The sequence below is a fragment of the Echinococcus granulosus genome (genome assembly GCF_000524195.1).
Source record: "Echinococcus granulosus chromosome Unknown EG_S00035, whole genome shotgun sequence".
NCBI lineage: Eukaryota > Metazoa > Platyhelminthes > Cestoda > Cyclophyllidea > Taeniidae > Echinococcus > Echinococcus granulosus.
Window position 1 is genome coordinate 707040 of NW_020170415.1, and position 21592 is coordinate 728631.

Here is a 21592-nt window from a genome sequence, read left to right on the forward strand (position 1 = left end):
TTACGCGGCGAAGTCACTCACTGCAGAAAATTGCGGCCCAACTGCCGACGCACATATAGTGCGGCATTTCGGCCCGACCCCGTTTACCAAGGTGACAGACCAGAATTCTTCAGCGCGGTGCGCGGTGGGCTGTGAACCGAGTCTCTCCTGAACAAATGGGAAGAGCCTCTTCTTCTAAAAGAAGAGGAGCTTTTCTCTCCTTTTGCCTCGTGTACAGATGGCTTAAGTGGTGGATGTTGGGAAGTGCATGGATTTCAATACGGGTCAAGTGAATCAGTAGAATTAGATTACTTGAGGATTTTTGACGTGGAAAATGGGTTGTTAAGTCTTCCCCAAAACTGGCTAAATGCATTTTAATGGAGGATTATCGTAGGAGATATAAATATAAATTCCGCTTAAAGACCCAGCCTCTTGAATTCATCCAGTTCTTGAACATGACCGCTCTAAAAACTGCTTCAGCTCACCCCCGAGTAGATCATCAGGAGAGATTGAGATTGAATTAAGGGTGCAATTCAACAAAAAGCTGCATACTCATGCATAACGTGAATTTTACCAATTCATGGAAAAGACTTTGCGAGCAAATCCGGGAAAGCCGAGGACAGAAAAGTCCGTAATGACAATGCCGCGCAGATGTTTCAATCCGTCTAACCACTTTCCCACAACAGTGTTGGCAAGTCTGGCTAGTTTTTCCAGTCCGCTTGTGAAATTGAAGAGAATGTAGTCCAGGTTTGGGGAGAGGATACCTTGGAAGACGAAAAAGTAGACCGGTCTGCTTTTCTGCATCCAATCGCTGAAAATGACAGTAAATACATTGATGAACTGCTCGGAAGCATCAGTGTAGATTTACATGCTTAATTCCATAAGGCACACGTTTTGTGACTATTCACTTCTTCGACAACCACAGATAGGTTGGTAAGCATTGAATTATGCATGAGCTGTGTAGTGAAACCATTTCGGTGCTGGAACCGAGTGCTAGCAGCTCTCGAAAATCATACCATATGTACTTAACAACTTCGCCTTCATCTATGTTCAGTCCAGAAGGGTCGGACAAACATTTGGCGCAGCATCTTGACGAAGTGTAGTTGTGAGGAATTTTACCACTAGGTAATCGACAACTTACTGTGGAGATGGAGGAACTGCTTAGACCATGACAACTAGACTTCCAATCCACCAACCGGTTAAATGAATTATTTTTTATGGTAGGAACACTTCTTTCTTTTTGAAGTTTCATAAAAGTGTCTTTTAACAAATCTCATTCCTGTTTAGCGATCACAGAGACTTGCAGCACCGGATCAAGCTGTGTTTTCTCACCCTCAATCTAAAGTAATGATTATTCAAATTTTCAAGCCTCTCAAATTCCCTTGGTTCCATAAGGTGAAATTTTATTGTGGCTGAACAAATTCGGAACAAAAAGACACTAACTTGAAGCTCTTGGAAAGAAAAGTGTGCAACACTTTAGGATTCCTCGTATTAGGCCACGGTTGCCTAATAGCAGACCTTGGCCACTGCACTGAAATGTCGTCTTCAAGTTCGTCAAAACTCTTCGCATAGCCCAAAATGATGACCTGCTTTTTGAGTGACCACATTTCAGCCAGAGAAGGGATTTGACTCCCATAAGGCTCCACCATTTCTCCAAGCACCTAGTAACTTAAGTCCAGTGTCTGCAAGTGGGACTTACTTTTTTGATCAGGTCCTTGAATATCGACTTTAAAGATTCGTCCAATCCGTAGAAGTGCTGGAAGTCAATTATGGCCACTTCTTTAGGGTGGTGTTTTAGAAAGCTCTTAATTGTTTCCAACTCCTCGCTGACCCTGTTGGCATACTGCCCGTGGACAAGGAAGAAGCAGGGATAAATATCAATGGAGGAATTCGAGAGTAAGCCCACGCAGGATTGCCTCTTTATCGCGACTCGCATGTCGAAGTAACGAATTCCTGACTGGAGTTGAGTCGTGAAATTGGTTTTTTGAGTCACAGACCACTTGAAGTAGGGTATTTTAAAGAAGAGGCCGAGAACCTTGATTAGGGATTTATAATTCATATCAAGGGAGAGTGGAGAGGATTCCTGAATGCCGTAGCTCCCCGAATTGTGTGTTCCTAGGGAATAACGACAAAGAGATTAAATGTAGTATTATCTGCTTTGATATTTCTAAATAGGCCATACCAATAAGCGAGACCCATTCTGGCCTGATGTGATGACTCCCTCTGTCTTCATGAAAGACTCGGATGCTGAACATTTATATTTAGATTCATTAGGTGACTTTACATCGTGGGAGTCAGTTGCATTTCTGTCATATAATTGAGGAAATTTCAAATGAAACTAGTTCATGACTTAATCGTAAAAGAGATTATAAGGAGAAGTGGTTTGAGCTGATATTACCTTGAAATAAAGGCTTACCGGGTATAGCAATCTGGGAAAGCGGGACGTGAGTAGCCTTCTCGGGCAAGTGAGCCATCCAATCACTGGCGGGTACTTCATCCTGCTTGGGTAAATTGGCCGAGGTTTTCCCACATTTTGAGCAAATTAAGAATCAACGGTACATGTTGGTTGGTTTTCACCAGTTAAAATTAATGAGTCTGAGTTACATAGACATGAAACTGCTCGTATTTTGGTTGAAAAGATAGAACTAATCTCATTGTTGTACCAAAATTGAGGTGGCTAAATGTTTATGCAACATGTACCACTTTGTAATACTTTGATTAGTTGTTTAACTCATCGTTTTGACTTAAGGCGTAGGTAAGGCTCCTCCTTTGTACTTTGCTGAGCGGCATGGCCTAGCCCTTTTCGACGTTAGTAATGCATATTCTAACCTATTATTATGACCTCTTTCGTTTTTAGAGAAGTCTAGGGGCACTACAACTTATTAAGATTTGACAATACAATTTCATGAATTTATAGAAGTCCGCACCAGTCTTGAGTAATAAAACAGTATAATTCTTGTCAATTTAACTAGAAACGATTCAATCATGTTATAAACTCAGGAACTAAAAATGATGCGGAGGCTATTAACCATAATTCCCATTCGCATAAACACACTTGACATGAGAATTATCGCTTATTCGGTGTCAAACAGGAGGGTCGCTTACCTGTCTTCTGGGCTGTACTGGTCGTGGTATCACAGGCTAAATTTCATCTAATGTGAATTCGCTTAAAACCTACATTTAAAAAGAGGATGAGCTATGAAATGCAATTTTTAATGTGGCTGCTTACGAAGACGAATTGTGCTGGAGCCATGGATGGCGCATGTGATCTAGCGCTTTCGATAGTGAAGATTGTGCGTGTGTGTACGCTTGGGGTGAACAGACGTGTTTACTAATAGGCACGGGAATGGTGCTGAACGTGTCAATGAAAGCTGGTTTTTTGTCGTGACTTCGATATTACTTAAAGGGTATTTTATGACTTTTTGACTTTTCAACTCAAAATTGCTGTTACTTAGGCGGCAGCGATAACTTATGTCATGAAGGAATGAAAACTAGCGAGTGATTTTACTGACAGTGTGATATGGTTTGGGCTACTTAGTCCCCCTAAGTAGTGCTCCACTGGATGGTGTAGCCCTTTATTTATGCGTATATCTTCTCAACCTTTTTGTTGGGTCAGAATAGACGCTGAAGCTTACGGTGTAGAGGATGTCCTATTCAAGTCTTTTTAACCTGAACTCGAAAATGACAGGTGGTTAAGCCGATTATGTGATATCGGTGACAATATAATGACCTTAAATTACGTTCAGCTGGGTTTAACAGTGCTGGCATTCCATTGTTCCCAGATCGTACTTCTGCTCTGCAACATGATCTCCGGGCCATGCTGACAGCCTCCTAGAAGTAAAGTATTAATGACAAAGATGTGTCTGAACAAGGTTTGTTGTCAGTTTTAAGTTAGTTCATTATGTACAGCTGGCAACTTGGCTCCAGAAATAGCAACTACATTCATAATAAACAACCAAATCCCATGAATTTATAACAACGGGAATACATTACTACTTATTAATATATCAATGTCTTGGTATAATTCGACTCAAAACTCATTGATTTGGTGTTATCTTTTAAAACGTTTTATAACCACTAGCCTCAAAGGAGACGTGAAAATAAATGAACCCAGCAATTATCCATATAAACTTCGAAAGAATTAATCACATTTGAGGTATGGTCCTTTGCAATCATAATTACGTTTATAGCATGCATTGAAAGTACATCGATAAAAAGCACCAGCTGAGGATTAAAATTTTATTCTTAGATAAAGATGTGCATTAAACTTCCCTTCTTTCTGATATTTAGCAAAGAAGTAATTCTCATTGGTTTATGCCAGTCCCAGAAGACATTCATTAAGCAAAGGAATTTAATTTTTGAGATGCCAACAGGTAGGGACTGGAAAACAAGCGAAGCATTAAGGTTATAGCTTAATTACTGTCACATTATTGACCTAGAGCGCTCAAATAGGTCATGTGATATTAACCAATAAGATGCATGACTGAGTTTGTGCCTGGTTGCACGTCACTAAAGTAGCCTAGCAGTGTGCTAGATCCAGAAACAATGCTAGCCAAAACAAAATACTTTATTATAGGGAAAAACATTCTCTTTTCCCCACCGCTTGTCATCACTGTTTTGCCAATAGTTTGGGTATTGGATCTAGCACTTTGTGTATTCGTGTTACACAGTGTTGCATGTACAATATAGTATTTAAATAAGCCTTTTAGATACTGAAATTGACTGGGTCGCTTATATGCAACAGTCGGAAGTTTTCCTAAATGGGACACGTGATTATGACCAACTAATCGGCCGAACTGGGCCCTGTGTGTAAGGAAATAGGGTAACCTCTTAATCCTCCATTCTAGTTATCCCGCTGGGCATATTTACATCTATTCCCTTCTGTATTTTCTAACAGATCACGGCAAAAACATATTTGCAGCCCAGTGTCTATTCACAGGTCTTTATGCGATAACCATGGTCTTAGTTCTCAATATCTACCGGAAACTCAGAAAGGTAATTCAACTACTCGTACTTTCTCTCCTGTAGGTCCCCTTACTTCCTATCCTTATTTTGGCTTTTGCCTCGTATCGGGTGCATTCTATTTACTTGTTACGACTTTTCAATGATCCTTGGGCAATGTTTTTCCTTTACGCATCAGTAAACTGGTGCCTTTACGATCACTTCTCTTGCGCAGCTGTATTCTTCAGGTAGTTTTTGTGGTCCAGTTTTATTAGATATTATCTAATTCATGTGTTAATTATTTTTTTTGCTAAACGCAGCATGGCCGTTGGGGTGAAGATGAACATTTTGCTTTTTTCACCCGGTTTTCTCCTTGTTCTGCTCAAATACCGTGGTGTATATGAAACACTTGGGCACCTGGCTGAATGCGGTATTATCCAGGTAGTTATCTATTGCACTTGTCACCATAACGTCATCAATATAATTTGTTTTCAGGGTTAATACTACCCGAAAAACTGATAATGCTTCTGCTCTTTTCTAGGTTCTCTTGGGAGCAATCTTCTTCTTCCGCAATTCTGAAGCCTACTTCAGTCGCGCCTTTGATTTCAGTCGGCAGTTCATGTACAAATGGACAGTAAATTGGCGAGTCATTCCCGAAGCACTTTTTCTTGACCGACGATTTCACGCAGCCCTGCTGGTCATCCATCTTCTTTTGCTTTCATTCTTCCTCATGAAATTCAGTAGGTAGGATTTTTTAGTCCTTCATTTAAGACGCTCCTTTAGTTTAAAGTAAGGCCCTATTTCCAGCTATATTTTTCTCTTATTTCACTCTTCGATTTCTCATTTAGATCCTGTGGAGGATTTAAAACATTCTTGCAACCACTTCCACCTTCCCAAGAGCAAAAAATTATTGCTGAGGGTAGGTTGAATCTCCCTGAATTTGTTTATTTTGCCTTTGTGATACTGGTTTTGCTTCAAATTTGTTTTACTTTTAGATGTACTTTATCCGATGTTTGTTTCCAACTTCATTGGTATCGCATTTAGTCGTTCCTTGCATTACCAATTTTACGTTTGGTACTACCACTCCATTCCCTTTATCCTGTGGTCGGTGGCACTACTTTCGGATTCCGTGAGGTAAGCAGGGGGTGGATTTAGCTTCCATATTTCTATACTGTTTATCATATTAAGAGATTTTATTTCGGTGCACTAGAGAACTTATTTGATCATCACGGTCCAGTTCCTTTCATAATTCTGGCGTGACACTGAAATTTGCACTATTGCACAGACCAATCCAACCGTTGTAGCTATCCTTAAACCAAGGGGCTTCTTCATCTTTTTTGGTGCTCTAAAATCAACCAATCTGTTTGTAACACCGTGTGGTGCAATCGGTTCAGCTGAATTTATTAACAGCGCATACCACATTTTCGTAAAGCTAGGCTCAGCTATAAAACGGAGTTCCACGTATATATGACGCTAGTAGCGATTGTGTTAATCGCGGCATCATGAGCTGCTGAGCTGTATCCTTGTATCTAAGGCTCCTTATCTTCGGACTTATCGAGATGTCCTGGAATGTCTATCCATCCACGGTGTTGAGTAGTGCCACTCTACACGTCTGCCACGCGATCATCCTCCTCGGTCTCGCTCTCCAACCACTATGCAATGCCTCTGTGCCCACCGGACGGTTAAAAGGGCAAAAGACAAAGAAACAGTAGTTTGAGTTGCAGAAATTGTTAAAATAAATCATATTCGTTATTTTACGTGCTGTCTCTCTAATCTCTGTCTTATTAAGCGTAAAAGTTTCCGTTAAATTTAGTCGTAAGGGTAAACATGATGTGCAGTGGAGATAGACTGTGGGGAGCCATGCAGTTTAGTAGTGCTTAGTCCACTTCACTATGGGTATCCATTTATTGGCACATTCTGCTTCACTTCTCTGCGTATTTTCATTTCAGCCACATCTCGAAGATGATAGGTGTGGGGCTAACCTCCAAAGCAGTGGTATGGACTTACTGCTTAGAAGAGGTCAGCTTGGTGTGATCCTCAAGTAGTGGTGCAATTTCGATCGTTGAAACGCCCATCGAGGGGATTAACTATCAAATTAGCATTGAACATCCAGCAATTGGTGTTTCAATAGCCTATTCAAAATAAAACATCTCATTGCCTAACTTTGAGGTTGGGGGTCATTGTCCCTAACTTTTCGCCTGCAATACTTTTATTTTCCTGTCGTGATGCTACCTAGTCAGCTTCTCTTTGAAATCAGATTCTGTCCCATTAGTTTTGTTAATACTATCTTTTTAAAGTTGTTTTTCTACTGGTAAGAATAAGCATGCACAACAACAGGACGTAACAAAGGAGAATCTCTCAGCCTGCGTTTTACTGGGAAATGGGTTCCGACCTACCCTACTACCCTCGATATTTGATCCAAAGTGATAACAGAAACTTAGTCAATGACACGAATCAAGTCTTTTGCGTGGAAACACCGCTTGAGCTGAAGACAGAAAGTGGACTGTATTTTAGAGTCTGACACACTCGTTCAAGCTTTCTTGTTAAATCATGAGGCAAATAAGTTGCTGCTGAGATGCCAGAACTGCACCATCAACACTTCGAGTATGTAAGCTCCCGGACTGAGTGTAGATAGGATACTTCAAATGTTTCATTCGAGGTCGTGGTCACCTACTTTGACCCATGAAAATAATCCAAGCCAATGTCAAGTTCAGATGTATTGACAACAGTGGTGTCGCGCGATCCGGCGTGAAGCCACACAAGAAGTGCCATCATCTCTGGAATTGGCTGCCAGTGACTGGGACATTGTGCAGACAGTAAAATTCATGTGAGACTAGTTGTTTCAATGACCGTGGATAAGTGCATGCCGCACGACAAGGGGAGATGCAAACCCTTTGCAACTGTATTTTGTGGAAGCTTTTAAAGGGCGAATGAATTCGCTTTCTCTTCCTTTTAAGGACATTAAATGGCGTATTTTCTACTGGGCAACGGAGATAATTTTTCGTCTAAGGTATGATGAGTACTTATGGGCTTATTTGGTGTGGCTGTAGGAAAGTCGTCAAAGAAGAAAATAGTGAAATCAGTGTACCATTTTATTACAACCCTCTGGATGGCGCATTGAAAGCCTGTTGCAGAGTTTTGCAAGTGTGGTTGGATATCAGTAATGCTCGGAAAAAATTCACCATAATTTATAAAGCCCGTCTTTTTAAAATAAATAAACGTATTTTGGCGCACCACATACGGACAATATCCGAAGCAGACACCCATCTGACTTTCACTTTGGTTATTTCTAACTCATTTTTTGGTTACGTGAGCACTTAATCCCCCGCGACTGTACTTCCAGAGGGCAGCATGACCTCCGAGTGTTACCAGTAGCCCTCCCACCCCAGCCCTCCTGTACATCGACAATACATTTTCTGCCCTAGTATTATCCTAATGCGTTATTTGGATGTTAGTTTAATTCGCATTTTTGGTAATGGGGCCACCTAGGTGTTCCACCATTGTACTAACGCAGGGTGGGTTGGCCTCCCGGCTGGGCTAGCGGTCCTAAGCCCTACTGCCCCAAGGAGCCTCATTATGACTTCTTTCAACATCTGTAAAGACTCGAGGTTCTAGAGCACATCCAATTTATTTTTTATTCATCTGTTTGAATCGCTGCCACTTGAAAGTTGAGATAAGGTTACAATGCTTGAGGTCTCGTCGAAGACTTTTCACGACTATAAGCCTGGGCAGGATATTTTTATGAAGGTCCAAAAGGACTGGCGAAATGGGTGGAGAAATGACAATAAAGTGGTAACTGACACCCCTAGCGAGGATGAAGGGCCTACGCAGTCTAACTGCGCTTTGAACAAACGACGTATCGTTAATTCAGCATTCATCTTCCCAAAAGATTTTCCTATTTTCGTGAATATGCATTTTTAAAGTGCAAGGATCAGAGGTTTAGCAAAATGAGGCATCAGATTGTGCAATCACCAATTTCACACTCAGAGAAGGTGGCTACTTCAGAGTAAATACTATAACCACAACCGCATTTTTTCTCCGCTTACTAAAATATGCATTCAATTATTGCAAGGTATAATTAATTGGTTTCAATCAAACCAATTGGATGCAACTAAATTCAGAAATTGTTATACTTAGCTTTTGCTCCCTATACGTGAACGCTCATTTTTTGGTGAAGTCATTTAGAGTTTCTTGGGTACTTGTATTCATAACCAAGTGGATGTCATCATTTCAATTTCCTGTTTTGCGCTGTCATTTTGAAAATAAAGTACAGTTTGACTCTGTTTAGAAGGGTAAAGTGTATTTGACCTTAACAAACTCCTAGTCATCTTAATAGTCATAATTGTACATTGATCTTGGAGGATCCAGGAGCTGAGGTAAACTTACGTCTAGATGAAATGAATCTGCATCCAGATAAGTAGCAGCAAACACTGGAGTAGCTTTTACGTCGAATTCCTTTGGCAATAGTGGCTTGGTCATTGTGCGAACGAAAGGTAGGAAACAATTGCGAGAGGTGAGGGGATGCGCCTGGATAGCCTCACCTCACTGCACGTTCTCCAGCCCTCAAATCGTCCAACTTTAGATTCAGAGTCGACTCAACCGGTCCGTTCGGATAAGGGAAAATGATAACAAAGGCGCTTAATGTCGCCAATATATTCGCCACTCAAACTAGGCGATCCTTTCTTCACTTTGCCTCCCACTCGGCCGGGTGTTCACCAGCCTCTAGAGCTGTCTGCGTGATCCGTTTGTCACTGTGCTTAAATTCGTTAGGCCGGGATTTGTTTTGTCACGTAGTTGCGCCTTCTTAGTTAGACGCTCCGCTGATACTTCGATGCTCCACGGTGGGGAGGATATTCAAAAGTTGCAAGAAATTTTTTAAAGAGTTTTGACAGATTATCGGAAGGTACGTTTGAAAACAGTGAGCAGCCTACATAACAAAGTAAAAATGAGAACAAGCCTAGGGAGAGACCCAATCAGCAGTCATTGAAGCTGTTATTGACCTCAGAACTCCAAGTGCGAATTACTTTGGGGACAATGGGTGGCTTCACACCGTCGGGGTCACGTTCCATCAGTGATGCTGGATGGCGAACAAGTTTAGCACCAGAAAAGTGAGACGATGGACGGAATGCCAAGTTAACCACTTTTCAATCACTAAATATGTGCTGTATTTACACCCTCCATGCGTGTGTGTGTGATGTAACCACGCGACGGAAGGAAGCTGTGACCCTGGGAAATTGTGACCTATAATTCACGAAGCATGCGGGGTACATTTGGGAAAAACATCCAGGGCGTTTGTATGCAAGGCAATGAATAATACATCCCATTCCCTTGTTTTACTTGCCTCATTTAGTCATACTTCTGAACGCCTGAAAGTATTCAAAATATGCTTTCATTTCAGTTTTTGAAGGATTGTTTACAATTTGCAATGAACTATTGTCCCTAACATCGCGTGAGTCAAAAAAAGGTGTACATGGGGCTGAACTGCCGGCAGGTGGAACACAAAAGCACAAATTCACACAAGATAAATGGGTGAAAGTTTTACATCTGAGGTCGTGCTGAAACCCGGGTCAGCTTTCTCTAGATTCTATTCACAAACATGGTACTAGATGACTTCGACATATGCTCTGCGGAGTTAAGGCTTTGGGAGGATTTCATTTTTGACACATGCCCAAGTAACACTCCACCTTGACGAGTCATCTAGTCCTGTGAGATCCGCGGTTAATATATTTCTAGGCACAAAACTCTCTCCATCACCGGACAAACAAAATATTCCCGTGAAAATTGTTATTGAAAGGTGATCTAAGTCAAGTTAGCCTGATATCTGTGAATAGAGCATCATAGAAACTTCCGGTGTTCCAGTGGTTGGTAATGGAGCAATAGTTATTCATTTTCATCCTTAGTTCATCAACTACGACGATGTGAGTGGAGGGAATGTATTGTGATAGAAAAAATTGAACTACCTTACGTGAATGCATCAACATCGGTGAGAGTGCTAGATACAAAAGTGGGGTTGTCTAACAATCGGATCGGCGAGTTCGATGGAGGGCACATGAACGCAGCAGCCCCAAATCACACCACACCAGACATGTGGTTGTGTCTTCAAAAGTGAAGATGGATAAAACCTGAAATTGAGTCTCTGAAAAGTGAGAACCCACGCTGAAGATGCCGCGCATGAGCAACTGATCGGGGACAATTCTGTCTTCTGCGGCCTGGCGGTCTCGAGTTTGCAATCTAGGCAGGACAAATGAAGGTTTGTTTCGAAGAAGTCAGATTAATTACGTCAACTTATGAATCAAGCTCGCTTTTTCCTTTCACACAATGTGGCATGAATGATTCAGGTGACTTAATGTTAGTGTACACTTTCTAGTAGTGCTCTGACGATCAGAACACAAAAAACTGGAATTCCAAAATTACACGCAACAAATCGTCCAAATCGACAAATCATGCAGTCGGCCAGAATTCACCATTGACACCTGAAAAGATGCAATCTTGTTGGATCATCTACGTGCATGCAAGAAAGAGAAGAACTAGGCAAATGAAACACTTCCTTTTCGACCGATCACTTCCATTTCCTCGAAAGCAGGAGGATGGCTGAAGTTAAAGATGTCGCGTTAAACACCACTGCAGACGCCTCGAGTGCTGCCTGTCGAGACACATTCATTTCTGCTCGTCCTAAAGTGCAGCAGAAGTGTGTAAACAAGTCGCTTAATTGAAGTTTCACTTTTAGAGCCTAGACGGTTCGATGTTTTCGCCAGCATCTGCACGGATTCGATTCACAAAACGATGATTCTTTGATGTCAAACAAAGAGGTATGCACCAGGTCCGCACCAATCTGAGAAATAAGATTAAGCGGTGTTAGCTTTCGCCATCACTTCGGTGGAGCACTCCAGTACAAACCCTAGCATTCAACCACAGCACAAGGCCAGACATCAAATGGCAGAATGCATTTGTCCTTCTAATACAAAATGTAAATAATATGCTCATAGGTATCCGGTCAAACTAAAATGGTTGTACAGTGAAATCTGATACTTTCTCTTGCAAAATAGGCACAGAATGAGTATGCTGGTGAGTGATTGTGACGTCACAGCCAAGGAAGGGGAGGGACGAGTACTCCCCGAGTTAATCAAAGGGATGTCTACCACCATAGACCCCCACGCCGTTACTCCCACTGGCATCAGTCGCGTTAGCAGAAGCAGGAGAAGGCGTGGGAGTGGTTGCAGCCATCCTGCGATAAACGAGAAGCCAGTCCCTCACGATGTCCTCTACTAAGCAGTGTCTCCTTGTTGGCAGACACAGACGAGCCAGGAGCAGACCCCGACGGGTCGACATCGTCTCCAGCCGATCACGAAGGAGTTGGGTATCGCTTGGGGCCTGCAAAGGGAAGTGGTAGTTCAATTCACCGTCTCCTCTTAGCAAGGCATTCAGTGAACGTAGAGGTGCTACCCACCCGCCTGACGAGAAGCAGGCTCAAGTACTCTGTGAGTCTCTAGACATGGGCATCTCCTTCATAGGGCTCACATTATCATCTTGCGCACATTTTTAGATCTTTCTTTCATGACATCACGTCTCATAAACATGTCATCAAACACGACAACCGCCTTTCCAAAATCCACGACAATTTGGCGAGAGCTTGTGTTTTGAAATGCGCGATAATGGAATAAACACGAAGTCCACTTACAATTTTTAAGCAGTACCTCACAACAGATATTTACTCTGCACCCCTACCGAAGGCTCCACATACCAAATAAAAACCCAGCTTCGACGCCAATATCTGATCCAATTAATCTACTTCTGACAGTCGGTTCCATGATACGACTTTTTAGACAAACTGGAATGTGGTAGGAGGCCGAATGAAGGTGAGCAAACATCGGCCAAAATTTCATTTTGCGAATGATCAGAAAAGCTTTATGAAATGTGAATTCGCCTTTTTACTATGGATTCTATGATTAAAATATATATGTGGTGAAAGTAAAGTGCCAAAATGGATAAACTAGCCACCATCCAAATCTACCTTGTCTCCATTTTGAGCTCTAGCACGAATACATCAAATCTATGAAAGACGACGAAAGGACATGCCATTCCCTTTGAAGGAGTTGCCACCTAGAATGATCCTGTGAATTGTTTTCCTCCTTAAAGGTGGCTTACAATCGTGAAAGAGGATTTCCTCTAAGGATAAAATGAGAAACAACATTTTCCGCCATTACAAACCTTGATTTAGCAAGCGATTTTAAGATAGGCCTCAAAAAAATTCTAGGACTAATGTGAATCATCGCAATTCAAGTTGGCTTTTCCAAATCAACATCAGGCATCAATTTAACGGTAGTTTTGGGAAGAGTCTTTTTTCATGTTCATACGAAGCTTCAAGTTTCAAACCTAGGAAAAAATGACTAAAAATCCCAAACATTTTGGTCAATGGACGTTTTTTCAACACATTTTACAATTTTAATGAAATGAAATAAAAACCAACACAAGACATCGCATTGACCTAAAGTTATGACAAAATCAGCAGTGGGATTCGGCGATTCCGTACAAACTGCGAAGGTATTCCATTTTGAGCAAGTGTTTCGATAGTTTATACAAGAATTACTGCAGAAAATAGGCAACCCTTATAAATGGACAGCATTGAGGTGTGCTCGATCCGACCAACCCTGTCGCTTATTATGTAGCAGGGCTGACGTTCGCCTGATATGACCGCGATGTCATAAAGGAGGTAGCGATGCACAGAAACAGCAACGCACAACAGCGTATGTGAATGAATGAGCATCACTTTGGCAGAAAGATAGAAAAGGGAAAACTGCACTATCACCTTTTCGCAGATTTATTGGATGGAACCACAAGATTAGCAAGAATATGAAGGTGGAGGAGAAAGACGAGAAGCCCATTAAGCTGCATAAATGGAAAATAAAAAGGGGCAGATTGAAAATCGTACTATGGGTGACTCAAGTGAAAAAAAGTAATATCTAATCGATGATTTGGCGCCTTTCGGATGGAATAAGAGTAGTATTAAGAATGCGAAGTTGACAGAGCCTGGGGAGGAACCACCAGAAGGACGAGATTAACAATGACTAACTACAGTACTTATGGGAATGAAAGGTGAAGAGAGTAGTGAACTCATTGGAAGGAACACGAAGAAGTGAATGAGGCATTTACAATAAGAAAAGCCATCTGATAAAAAGGTGACAACATCGATGATGGAAAAAGCGCAAAGCCTACCACAGCACTTTTTGAGGCGAAGGGGATCGGCAGCGGAGTACCGTGTCGATCAAAAAGGGGCAGATAGATCGAGCATTCAGAGACAGCGGGAAGGTGGAGCGGATCGCACCGCTCAGCTGAAGCGCAATCCTCCATCTCCCCCTCCGATTTTGAAACAGCGGCAGCTGCAGAGGAAGAAGCGGTAGATGTAACGGTTGAGGCGGGGGTGACAGAGGAGCCATCAGAGGATAAGGAGGAGGAGGTAGATGCGGGTGAAGCAGGATTGCGAGGTGGCTCGATAGGAACGAGGGCGGTGAAGTGACCTCGTGTATAGCCGAGGATTACAGGATCGCGGGAGCAGAAGGTGGACTCCCAGAGCAGTGGAAGATAAACCCCTGAACAGCAAAGGGGAAAACCATAATCGACTGTGAGAAGTACAGTTTACCCCCATTTTGCACTTATCCATCAACCGATTATTCAAACATGCTGATAGTCAGAATGAAGATCTTTATGGGGCACAGGAACAGTGAAAAGTAGGAGCATCCCAATTGGACATAGAATTGATATTTATGAACCCGTAATGGATAGATAGTAGTCTGAACAACAACAAATAATGTAGATTATTCTATCAAGCAGCAGTCAAACACAAATTCAAAATAGTAAAATTCGACAATTAAAAAATTTTATAAAGCAAAGTAGCAGTCAACGAAAATAAATCTAAAAACTGGCAAAAATCGACAAGAAAAGTTGTTTGTCGTCGGTCTTGATATTTCACTATCCAATAACCAGGAGTTTTTGACCAAGTGACGATAAGCCAAAGGCAATCCCGCCTGGGAGATTTCAATGTGACTTTTATTATGACAATTGGTACGTCAGAATCATTCCTAGTGATGACCTTGATTCTTAAAAATTAACTCCATTCCATTCAGCCAAACGGACAAGTGCACTATCCTCTCAATTCGATCTGAGTTTGGAAAAGGCTATTTATTCATTCGTTACATGGGTGCTTGAATAAGTATCAGGCGGAAATCGACTTATAAAAATGGGTCTCATTTTAACTGAAGAGCGACCTATATCATTGCAACAACGTATTTGTTTCTCAGTCCCCTACTTTCCAGGAATCTCAAAAGACTTTAAAACACGGAAAACTTGCCAGATGGCAAAGCGGAGGGAAGGCTCTAAACACAACAGAGTTGCATAAGGTCATGTGATTTGGTTCTACAAAACAGCGTACACGTCGTAAAGCAAAGCACAATCACATTCTTGAGGAAAGAAAACAGGCAAGTACTACGTCAAGAAAACGCCACCAGCTTTGAGCCAACATAAAACAGGAGGTTGCAGACGCAGTAGACATGCTATCGACGCATAACAAACAGAAAACTAACCAATAAACATAAGAAATAATACAGTAGTTTGGGGAGTCTGCCTGAGTTTTTAATATTCGAGCTGTACGCATCAACATTCCAAGAGACTTATAAAAAATTACAAAACTGATCCATCAAAACGTCATAAACAAAAGCAAAAATGTTTAACGGTCTTTCAAAATTAGAAATAGTCAGTAACATATAACCACTACATTAAGTGGGATATACTTGAAAAATGATTGGTTTTAGTTTCGCAAACGAAGAACTACGAACCCATAGATTGTCCAGAGCTCTACAGATCGGTTCAAAAAAACCATCCAACGACAAACGACCTTCGGGAAAACAGGCACTCAGCAGGTGCGTGGCTACGATATCGAGAGCTAATGGGAACTGTTACTTCACATTTTCCTTACAAATGAAGCGTGAAGATATTGTTAATGGTGTAGCTCAGCAAAAGGATATTGTCCATCAGACACCAAGAAGGAACAAGAAAGCCACGCAGCACGACAGCACTCTTAGGTCACGTGGAATACATAATGTCACGCATACTTCGTGCCCTGCACAAGTAAGATTAACGCGAAAATTTTTGAGAGAACGACGAAAAGGGATACATTTGTATAAATGGGTTTGTTATAGCCATGCTTATGGAAGGTTCAAAAGTAAAGGGAACTTTTAGCTAAACAACTTCTTCCTAGAAGTGGAAAATGAGTTCCCTTTACATGGATATGCTTACTCCAGCTTCTAAATAGGCTTTGTTCCTAAAAGTAACTTCGACACAAAAAGACACCCAGCATAGCCCAAATTTTTCAAGTTATAAGTAATCGCGGATGGATGTGCTATGTTTACTGTTCATTCAGCTATCACAACTGAAACTGTCAAATAAAAACAGACGCGGTCGTCCTCGTGACGTTTGTACTGCTGAGCTACTGAACATCCCATTACCTTACTGTGTCCGAATTTTTTTGTACGGTTAGATACCTGGGAGCTTTACGCTCTAGCCAACAAGGATGTATGGAGTGGACCACGACATGAGCGTCGGCCCCCGATACGACAGTTTCCACTGCGTGTAGTACCAGCATGATAAATTGCCATCTTATGGAATGCCTATTAAATTAAGAGTCCCGGTTTGTCTTATATGATCCTCATATATGCAAGCAACAAGATTCGGACGAGCGATGAAAGAAGAGGCAACTACATAATTCTCTCAATCAGATATTTAAAACCAAGCTGCATACTTTTCCAGTCGTGGCACTTTAAAACAGGGTGTTGTATGTTTGGATTTACTGACATCCGTGTTGTCTTCTTTTACTATTAGAAAATAAAGGAATGAACAACTGCCTCAAACTATTATTGAGCATGAAGCTCAACACGCTATATGCTGGACAAAAGTTTACGTATGACAGGGATAGACGCTGCTTTTCTTATCACAGTAGGTGTAGTGTAGGTGGACAGAAAGTTGGGCAGCGAAAAACAACCAAAAGCCACACCCAAAAGACAAGATCAAGTGAAACTAGTGCAGCTGGAAGTAAAAGAAATTATAGTCGACATCTAAAGGGAAGAATTCATTTTTATTTTTACAGAAAAACGCATGTTCCCAATTAGGGCGATTGCAAACTTTCATCTCTCTGCTAGATAGCATCCGTTACCCTGCTCACGCCGCATATACCTCTAACCTGCCAGTCATTCTGTATGCTGAAAAATAAGGCCACTTCCTTTTAAACCACACATCATGCGATATTTCCACCCATGCTAATGCATGTTTACTCTGACCTTCCCCTAGTATTTCGGCTCCCTATGCTCTGTTAACGATGTGAATGTCAAATCAACCACAAGCAGGTGTCTTTTTGGGGGTAAAGCTTGTCAGGTGTTAATACACCTTCCTCCATCCAGACCACACCAACTACTGACCTTCAAAGTTTGCCAGTCCGATTGGTTCGTCGCGGTAGTTGTGGATGTACTTGACACCATATACGATGATTGGCCTACGGAGGACGTGCGCAAGGACGAAGATGTGAATTTGCTCCAGAGGTGAACCTAGTAGAAGAAAGAAATCAACTGCCCCATGAAACAACTCTTATCACGGACAGCAGAATACAACAAGGACACCATCAAATAACCTTATAAAGTTCACATACACGAACATGAGATGCATTGGCGTAAGAGGCTTTCGTTTTTCAAAAAAAAAGCACCCACACGCACTATATGGTGGTGAAATAGCACAAAAAAATCGCGTACAACGCGTTTACCAATGCAAAACGACTTATTCCTAAGAAATCACAGACTTTTTCAGCCCCAAAATTGAGGCTCCAAATCTGACACGGAGCACAAAAGAGCTGTCGACCTCTTGACTAATAGAAACATTGAGTTCGCACAGCAGATAAAGAGCATCAATACCAGGGCTCTTGGCTAATTGATTAGGTTAATGCTTCAAATTCAACCACAAGACGTGCTGTCCACAAAGACATTTATAACGAAAAGAGGGGCAGTTACTATTTGGCTCACAACTGTGACGCTCAGATTTCCTCACCCGAGCTACCACTTAGCATGTTTAATGAAAAACGAAGTGGATTAGAATAAGAAAACTAAAACATTACTCCATGGTCCTCGATTCTCCTGAGAGGCAGTAACAGCGGACGTTTTGAACACCTAGCGGTGTCGCTATATGGTCTAGATAGGAGGGAATAAGTGGTCATTTTGTGGTCGTGTAAACCCCAACATTTGGCCTTCTAGGTCTTCCGATACCAACCCCTTTTAATGTTACGTTTAGAATTTCGTTGAGAGGATCACTCATGAATATGCCTACGGTACCAATAACTATCTTTCATTTGGGGGGGACTACCATATTTCTGCGGTCTTTAAATGCTACCTGCAAGGAATTCTATATCAGTACATTACCTTTTGATTTAATTGTTTTCGCAAATAACCAACGCACCTAGTACGATCGTACGACCCCTTTATTGACTGCAAAACCTTCAGCAATCATTACAGCTATGATTCCCGAATTTGGCCCTACCCTTCGACTCAACTGTCAATCAACCAATAGAAAGCAACTCCCTCTTTAAGGGAAAGGGGCCTACGGGTTAGACTGGCTGCGGTCAAAGCAGAATGCCAATCTCGAAGGAGTTGCTCTTCATCCGGTTGATATTGGCTAGCGGCCTGATGGACTTCGTGTTCACGCCAGATTCGGTAGAACTGCCCCTCGCAAGCTCTTATGCTCTCGGTCAACGCATGACGCAAGGTACTCTGCTGGTCGAACACTCCCCAGCAGGCCTATTCGAAAAAGAGGAACTAAGTCAGTGGACTCATTTATGTGTGTAGGTGTGGGTGTGATAACGGGATGAAAACCACGTTCGCTGACTGCAGAAGGGAATGATGACGACGGAATACCATCGATTAAAACGCGGTTTCACAAAGTGCAGCCTCAAAGCGAAGCAGCATAGTTCTCACGTGTTAGGTTCGTGCCCGTCTCAACCACAAGATATCTCGCCTGATGCCTTAGACTTGGAATGCCAGCTGCATCACGCACACCTAGCAGTGTTCCGAGTTTCAATAATTAAGATTCCAGTGATGGATAAGTTAGGACCCAAATAATCCAAACATGACAAATGAACGTCAGAAGATTGTACACCCTAATGAAAATAAATGTGAAACCCGTTGTGGATCTACAAACATCGTATAACTAGGTGATACAAACGAGTAAAACAATTACATTTAACAGCTTCGTAAAAGCGTTCATCTGGTTATCTTGCATTAAGCCAAAGCAAAAGATTATGGTAAGAATCTGCTAAACATTATGAAATATGAATGAGCAACACTTCATGTAATTGATTTTGATAAGATTCAATGATACAATAGTGAATAACAGTAAAAAGCAAGTTTCACTGCTTCCATAAGCCAATTGTGGAAAGCTTTCACCACAGAGTAGTCGGGAAAATATCAAGGGTTGAGTTACTCTTATGCAGAAGTCAACTTTTTCATGCATTTGAATGATGTTCAAAACGTTTTCACACTTCACTTTTTCTTTGGAAACAGTCAAGACAGAAGAATTAATAATTGATCTATTTCAAATGAGTTTTATAAATAATCCTGTCTGGCAAACAGGCTGCTTTCGCATTTTAGCACTGGCCTACACTGAGTACTGTAAGTTGGTGTGCTAGAGTCACAAATCCACCGCCAAGAACGAGGCTGGTATGAGTGTCATATTCTCTATCTCATGGAGTTGCCTATGAGTAGATTGGAAAGTTCGGAAATAGCTGTGCAAGTATGGTGGATTCAATGCGTTCTGGCTGCCGAATCAGATACATCCACAGTCAGAAAAGTAAGGGGAGCCCTGAACTGATTCATAAAATGAATAACAGCTGAAGAGGCTACAAGAAAAGTTCTATGTAAACTAACTATACTTTTCCTTGGTTCATCATAGCCCCAACGTATGTCAGCCGGATAACTAAGCAACTGAACTCAGCAGCAATCTTTTGCTTACATTACAATCTTTCCATACTGCAAATAAATTTAGGTTGAAAGGTAGTCGGGTGACAACATTCTTCATAACTGTGACATCAATCAAGTCGGAAAAATCTGACCTTAGCACAACGGTATCAACTCAAAGGCAATGTAATAATGCAGTTATATCTTGCCCTACAATTACAGAGTCCTCAAACTTTATGAAATCGAGGTGTGACACGAATACGAGAAACTCCTACAAAAGCACCACATATTGGATCTCCTAAAAACTACTTAAATACCTGCATAAGGCTATCCAGCAAGCAATCACCGTCAGTTCGATTCCATAGGGCTAGAAGTCGACTGGTAGGCTGATTTTGTTGTCCCTCAACGACCCACCAATTGATCACTTGGCTTCGAACCTCCAGTTCTGAGGACACGAAAAAGAGGAGAATAAATGAAGGATACAATCACGAATTCCGTCTAATGAAGCAGAAAACTAACCATTTTGAACCTCAGTATCACAGAGCTCTTTTAACATCACCTCCCGTGATGAGCAGGGCAAATCTCTGATCTCTGAGGGGAGATAAAAGGTACCGAATTCAATAAGGTAGGAGCAGCGAAATGACCCCCTCCGTTGACGCACACATGAGTCCAAGAGTCGCCGCAACTCCTTTGCTGCACAAGCGCTTGACTGGCAGACCGAACGCTTGGCACCTGGCCTTGTCAGAGAGCTTGTCGGATAAAGGGCCGAAAGACTACTGACCCACTCGGTCCGATTATAGAATCTCGCTAAGTCAAGTAGCGAAAGGCCAGGTTTGAGGACATTACTCTCGCCACTTGACCACTGTTCCAGCATCTGACAGTCCTGTGGGGTGAGTTGGCGAGAGGAGAGAGGAGACAGAGATCCGGCAGTGAGAATAAACTTTTTAAGAACATCAGAATCACCCGTGATGACGGCCTTGCATGCAGAAATCCAGTCGATGGTGGAAGTGATAGTACAGCTGCTAGAGGAGGCAAGAGATGATGGTGGAGGAGAGGATCTACACATGACACAGCGCTTGGATTTCGGCCAATTTTCATAAGTGCATGAAGGACAGATCCACTTAACGACACCCAATGACGTGAGGGATGGAGAAGAAGGTAAGTAGTCAGTAGAGGGCTGCTTTGAGGTGGAGGCAAGGGGTGAAGTGGTGCCGCATTGAGTACAACGGCCGGATGCGGCCCAGTTGTCATAGGTGCAAGTGGGGCAAGACCAACCCCCGCTGAACAACTTGGAGTTGCTCGTATCAATGCAAGGTGACTTGTTCTCCACTGGATGGTATAAGGTCTGCCGTGGGGCGTCACAGAGAGTGCAACGTAGGGAACGTGGCCAATTCTCGAAAGTGCAGCGGGGACACGCCCATTTTCTAGCATCCTCGGCCATTTTATATTTCTGCCAAAAGATCGACAAGTGCCAAAATATCACAAATTCCATGTATACCTATTCTTATGTAGGTATTACTGGAATACTGTGTGGAAGAAAGCGAAACGGTAAAATTCAGTTCCTGTCGAATATCCCAATGCATGTCATGCAGCAAACAGCTGATCAACTTCACACTAACCCTTACAGAGAATGTGAAGATGTTTACGCGCGGGGGCATAAGGCAGGAGCTGATATTGTTTACAGTTTAACT

General features: G+C 42.1%; 3 protein-coding genes across 3 annotated transcripts; 1 reads left to right on the top strand and 2 right to left on the bottom strand. All coding sequences in view use genetic code 11, as the record gives it.

Moving 5' to 3' along the window:
- EGR_05094 (PI-PLC X domain-containing protein 3) lies at positions 1 to 2453 on the bottom strand (the record flags this gene model as incomplete). The annotated part of the gene is made up of 5 exons (XM_024494343.1): positions 1 to 147; positions 571 to 790; positions 1498 to 1640; positions 1679 to 2094; positions 2396 to 2453. 5 exons carry the CDS (start codon positions 2451 to 2453, stop codon positions 1 to 3), a joined length of 984 nt encoding a protein of 327 aa, XP_024351292.1.
- A 207-nt stretch (positions 2454 to 2660) lies between these two features.
- EGR_05095 (Dolichyl-P-Man:Man(5)GlcNAc(2)-PP-dolichyl mannosyltransferase) lies at positions 2661 to 9057 on the top strand (the record flags this gene model as incomplete). Its single annotated transcript, XM_024494344.1, has 8 exons — positions 2661 to 2734; positions 4270 to 4352; positions 4689 to 4788; positions 5769 to 5951; positions 7218 to 7260; positions 7878 to 7930; positions 7971 to 8140; positions 8993 to 9057. 8 exons carry the CDS (start codon positions 2661 to 2663, stop codon positions 9055 to 9057), a joined length of 771 nt encoding a protein of 256 aa, XP_024351293.1.
- A 1877-nt stretch (positions 9058 to 10934) lies between these two features.
- EGR_05096 (Ubiquitin thioesterase zranb1-A) lies at positions 10935 to 21342 on the bottom strand (the record flags this gene model as incomplete). The annotated part of the gene is made up of 8 exons (XM_024494345.1): positions 10935 to 11151; positions 11484 to 11592; positions 12060 to 12291; positions 14134 to 14507; positions 17385 to 17510; positions 18554 to 18746; positions 20219 to 20346; positions 20421 to 21342. The coding sequence occupies 8 exons, from the start codon at positions 21340 to 21342 to the stop codon at positions 10935 to 10937; spliced, it is 2301 nt and encodes a 766-aa protein (XP_024351294.1).
- Positions 21343 to 21592: the final 250 nt, after the last annotated feature.